Source organism: Schistocerca nitens, chromosome 11, assembly GCF_023898315.1.
Source record: "Schistocerca nitens isolate TAMUIC-IGC-003100 chromosome 11, iqSchNite1.1, whole genome shotgun sequence".
Classification (NCBI taxonomy): Eukaryota; Metazoa; Arthropoda; class Insecta; order Orthoptera; family Acrididae; genus Schistocerca; species Schistocerca nitens.
In genome coordinates, this window is record NC_064624.1 from 202,205,379 (window position 1) to 202,211,378 (window position 6,000).

The 6,000-nt window shown below is 43.6% G+C and overlaps 1 protein-coding gene across 1 annotated transcript in view; it reads left to right on the forward strand.

Annotated features, from left to right (window-relative positions):
* The window catches only part of LOC126212785 (uncharacterized), a 126,356-nt gene extending 120,814 nt beyond the window's left edge, over positions 1–5,542 (forward strand). Inside the window, exons 15-17 of the mRNA XM_049940188.1 lie at positions 1,139–1,198; positions 4,563–4,658; positions 5,414–5,542. Of these exons, the coding sequence (XP_049796145.1) occupies positions 1,139–1,198; positions 4,563–4,658; positions 5,414–5,542 (285 nt within the window). The remainder of the gene's footprint in view (positions 1–1,138; positions 1,199–4,562; positions 4,659–5,413) is intronic.
* Positions 5,543–6,000: the final 458 nt, after the last annotated feature.

Genomic DNA, 6,000 nt, shown 5'->3' on the forward strand with positions numbered 1-6,000 from the left:
TCATTTTGTGCGGTGTGTCAGTGAGAAGTAGTTTTGTAAATTATGTTTAAAGTGTGTTGGAAGTTAGTAAGTAGTCTTACTGTGAAATACTGGCTGAATCAAGTCTGGTTATTTGCACACCACTAGTTATACTGCCTCGAGACAGGCTGACAGTTTCTGTAATACTTGGCCTATTCTGTTAAACATTTAACATAAGAAGTGTGCATTATGATAACATTTAAAAAATTTTAATTTGACCAGTAATCGTATGAAATATTGGAAATCAAATTTTTGTTGTCCCCGGAATGCACTAGATATGCAGCTGCAAGTGGTACCGTGTTCCAGTTTCTGGGACAATCACTCGGCGATACAGATACGTCGCTGGCCCATACACACAGTCGACTCCGAACACGGAGCTCTGATGTCCCAAAAAACTGTTCTGATCATTAGTACAAACTGTAACAAAGCGAGGTAACATTATTATTTGCACTTTTAAACAATTCCGGATTGTATATTACAATTGTCAGTCACTTCTGCAGTGGCCGTATTTGATGCTGTGCACGTTCTCTGGCATTCGTGGGCCGCACTCCAGCATTTAAATGATTAATGGAAAATATCATTAAGATGTGAAACAAATACTAACAAAGAGATAGAGGGGCTGGCCAGTACTTACCTCAGCTCAGTACAGCCGACAGATTCACAAAACAGAACAGAAAATTTACGTTCCTAGCTTTCGGAACTTTGTTCCTTCGTCAGGGTGGAGAGAGGGGAAAGAAAGGGAAGAAGGGAAAGTGGATTCAGTAACTCACAACCCGGGTTATGAAGCAACAGGGAAAGGTTTTACCTTTTTACCTTTCCCTGTTGCTTCATAACCTGGGTTGTGAGTAACTGAATCCACTTTTCCTGCACGCGCCCCCCCCCCCTCCCACACACACACACACACACACACACACACACACACACACACAGAGTGCTGATGTTAATCATACTTCAACTGCATGAATGCATTTAGTGCATGCATCAAAGCTTAGACTGCCATTAGATAGAAAGACAGAAATCTCCATGTCATGACCATAGTTTTCACATATATATTCACTGAAGAATCACAGTGATCAAAATTAATTTCATTAAATGATTTTTTGTTATTGGCTTGTTACAGGGTGGTGCACTTGGTAATGATCCTCTTCCCATTTGTGATCTGCAGAGAATTAAGAAAGAGGTATGTGGCTGCTAACATCAAGTTCTGTTAATTCTTTGCTTGCCTCACAATCAGTAATGTTGCCGGCTGCTACCTAGCTTCGAGATATCTGCACAGATGTCAGTGCTGATAAATTTGTCTGTGACGAGTACGTTCCTCACTCGACACACGACACTGTTTGTGCCTTTTGTATACCCTGCCGGCCCTGGTAGCAAGACTAATGCACTCTAGTGGCTGTTCTTCCTGCCACAGAGGATTGCAGCTTTTAATCATTTGCAGACCCTCCAATGGTGCACAAGCGGACAAAGTTACTAATGTAGACGCGAGCCATGTCTTCCAACTGCTTCACATTTGGTCAGGCAGTGTAGTTTCCAATTCTAAATGAACAACAGAAAAGCACACAGACATTCACCAAGTGAAACGTCCATCGAGATTTATGTTCTTTGCATTTAAGGGTATTGAGATACTTTTAACCACTGGCATCCATTTCTGAAATGATTTTTTTTTAAATTGGACCAAAGAATATGTTTTTTTAACATTTTTTATGTGACTGCACTGAAGCATCGTATGAGAATAAGTCAATTATTATCCTCGATTTAGTTATATTTTTGTTTATTTTGGTAGTACTATCGTTTTACGTTGATGACGCTTACTTTATTTGCTGTTATATCTTTGCAATTTTCAAGCTGCTATGTTAGTTTCTTTATAACTGTCGTGCTGTTGATTATGGCTGCTCCGCTGTCTATTTGCACCAAAGAAAAGCAACGTTCAGTGATCCGTCTTTTGTTGTCAGAAGGCGTGTCAGGGACCGAAATTCATTGGAGACTTTCGGTACAGTAAGGTAACGGTGTTTAGCCACAACGGAGTGTCCACGAACGGACTGAAATATTCCGAAATGATTGCACAAGGATTACGCACAATGAAGGAGCTGGACGGCCGTTTACCACCACAAATGAAGAAACCACTGAGCATTCACACGAAATGATTCTTTTAGACAGATGATTAACTGTTGACACACATCGTCTGCAAATTAGTCAACGGTTCTGCCTACAAAATCATCCACAACAGACTTGGGTTTCATAAAGTTTGTACAAGATGGGTCCCAAAACAACTCACACAGTTGCGTAAACAAACGCACTTAGACATCTGCAAAAAACATTTGGATCGCTATGGTAACTTCTTAGACAGGATTGTTACTGGTGTCAGAACACGGACCCGTCATTACGAGCAGGAGAGTAAATGGCAGGATATGGAAGGAAAACTGATGCTTACGGTTTTTTGGGACGTAAGAGGTCCAATGCTGGAACATTATGGAGAGAGAGAGAGACAACAATAAACAATGTACGTTACAGTGAGATGCTTACTGCCAGGCTGAAGCCTGCAATTCGAAGAAATGCCAAGGATTGCTGTCAAAAGGTGTGGTGTCATTGCACGACAATGCCGTCCGCATACTGCTGCCCACACTGCTGAAACGCTCCAGAAACTCAAATCTGAAGTACTGGATCATCCTCCATGTAGTCCCTATCTTGCCCCCTTCTGACTATCACGCGTTCGTCCACTGAAACAGACATTAAGGGGCTGTCGATTTGCTTTGGACGAAGCAGTGATGAGCTGAGAACCTTCTTCTGTGACAGCATCAGGAAGCTCGTTGAATGATGGACCGAATACATTAAAATACGAGGAGACTATGTCGAAAAATGATGTTCTTGTAAGTTTCCTATTTGATTACAAAAAAATTTTATAACTACTTTGCAGATGATAATTGACTTACCCTCATATTTACATAGTTTTCATACAGGACCTGCAGTGTGTCTCTCAGCTTAAGTAAACTACGCTGAGATGACAAAAGTCGTGGGAGACCTCTTAATGTGGTGTAGGACCTCCTCGTGTCTGCCACAGGGCGACGGTTTACATTTCACGGACTCGGCAAGTCGTCAGAAGTCCCCCGCGGAAATACTGAGCCGTGCTGGCTCTGTAGTCGTCCGTAATTACGAAGTCTTGCAGGTGCAAGATTTTGTGTGCAAACTGACCTCTCAGTTGTGCCCCGTAAATGTTTGACGGGATTCACATTGGGCGATCTGGGTAGCCGAAGCGTTCGCCCAAATTCTCCTCGACGTTCTTCGATCGCAAACAGTTGTGGCCCGGTCACGTAGTGCTCGGCCACTTGTAATAATTCCACTGTCGTTTTGGAACGTGAAGTCCGTAAATGGCTGCAGATGGTCTACAAGTGGTTCAGTCGGACCAGAGGACTCGGTCCATTCCGTGTAAACACGGCCCACGACATTACGGAGCCACCACCGGCTCGCGCCGGTGCCTCGTCGACAACTCGGGCCCACGGCGTCGTGAGGTCTTCGCCTCGATCTGGCGCTGCCGTCAGCTCTTACCGACTGAAACTGGGACTCGTCTGATTAGGCCACGGTTTTCTAGTCTTCTACAATCCGAACGATACGGTCACGAGCCCGGGAAAGGTGCTGCAGGCGATGTCGTGCCGTTTACAGAGGCACTCGTGTCTGTCGTCTGTCGCCGTAGCCCACCGGTGCCAAATTTCGCCACAGTGTCTTAACGGGTACGTTCGTTGTACATCCCGCATTCATTTCTGCAGATATTTGACGCAGTATGGCTTGTCTGTTAACACTGTGCAAATGCCGCTGCTGTCAGTTGTTAAGTAAAGGCCATCAGCCACTGCATTGTCTGTGGTGAGAGGTAGTATCTGAAATTTGGTATTCTCGGGACACTCTCGACACTGTGGATCTCGGAATATTGAACTGCGTAACGATTTTCAAAATGGAATGCCCCGTGCGTCTAGCCACAACTACCGTACCGTGTTCCGAGTCTGTCAATTTCTGTCGTGTGGTCGCAATCGCGTCAGAAACCTCTTCGTGTGAATCACCCGAGTACAAATGACAACTCCACTCGTGCACAACTCTTTTATACCTTATACTACTGTCATTTGTATATCTGCGTATTGCTATCCTGTGACTTTTTTCACGTCTGTGTGTATTCCGATGCAGTGTCGGCTCTTTTTAGAGTATGACATAGAAAATAATTTTGCGTCATTTTTGTTCACACTTTGTAACACGTTCCCAAAATTTGAGAGATCTTAATGTGAATGATTCACATCATTAAATTTCGTGTAGTAAAATCCATTCTGTGTACATAATACCCTTCCCATTCCACCTCAGGATTGCTTGGAAAAAGAAACTGACTGCTCACTCACCAATGCAGAATTTTACCATTTAAATAAGTTTTGAATCGGATGTGATTTTTCTCTGTGTATAGTATCTCCTGCCCCTTTCCTTAGAAATGAGGACCAAAAATTGTGTGGAAATATGTGGAAAAATGCACTTATAGCTTCAGTTAACAGTAACTATTTTCCTTTTTCCAGGTTCTTGAAGAAGATGCAGTAGCAGTCTCAGGGTTTGGTGTCCTTATTAAACAGGACCCGGACTTATATTTAGGAGTGGATGCAACTGAGAATAAAGTAAGTTTTCACATATTTATCAGATTTTCCCGAAGAACTGTAACTGGGGGATGTAATGTTTACTGCTTGCATAATGACACACCTGCCTCCACGGTAGCTTCGAGTGGCAGACACACCGGGTAACTCCGACAGACTCAGCAGGGTACAGCTTTGGCTTTCTGAAGTTGTGGACTGCTGGGTGTCACGGGTCCTTCGGGGCTGTAAGCTTTGGATATGCTTTAGTAACAAATATACAGAGCTGTGGAACATTGTGTTTCCCAGGAGCAGGAATTTTTTTCTTAAGCTCCAAAATGGTTCAGACATGTACCTGCAACCTTAACACTGTGACAGCCCGGACGGCTGTCGAGACAAAACGGTGGTGTTTGGGCGGCCTCTTTGGAACCTCCAGTTGCACAAAACTTGCTCGGCTATTCAGGGCAGATCCTGAATCAGTTTGTATTTCCCTAGCAGGTTGTTAGTACAAGATACTGCTCGGTCCATAAATCTGTAAGATTCCCGATTGGATGAGTGCTTTGTCTGAAAACAACCAGTAGAAGGCGAGTGCTCTAGGCAGCCCACCGAGATCGTCTGCCTGACACAGACTGCCTGTTAATAGCAACACCCATCACCCTTCCTCAGAATGCATTTGTCACTGTCAAAAGAGAGGTGTATCACTTCAGAAAGCGTTAGCTTTTTACATAAAGCTGTGTCACAGAATGCGGGAACTCTACAGTCTGTTAAACAATTGAGAAACAGTGCGTTTTTCATGGGAACAGATTTTTTCCATTAGAACATGTGCTGCTGAACTGCTTAGGGGTGACGGTGGTGGTGGTGGTGGTGGTGGTGGTGGTGGTGGTGGTGGTGGTGACGGTGATGATGGGTTTCAAGAGCCATCACCAGCATGATGGAATATGCCCCATCTGTCTGCTTCTAGAGTAAATTTCCTACACAAGTTAGAATACTTCCTAAATTTTTGCATAGCAATGTATCTGAGGTGGGAATTGGGGCACCAGCCCAATATTCACCTAGTGGGACGTGGTAAACCACCTAAAAATTATATCCAAGTGGCCGGCTCACTAGCGCTAGTCGTCAACTCTCGAAGCAGATTTGATCCCTGTGTCAGAGGTGTGGTGCTTTGATGTACTGTACTATTTGGGTGGGTGAACTGTGTAGAGAATTGTGGGTGGGTGAATTGTGTAGAGAATTGTCAATAAAATGAAACTAAATACCTCCATCAGATTTTGCAATGTTGTTGTTTCTTGTGATCATTTCATGAATACCTTGAAGAACTCGAAGAAAAGTCATAAGAGGAAGGAGTAAAAAATGTGAAGAATGTTATGAAAAGAACAAATGGGAATTTTGA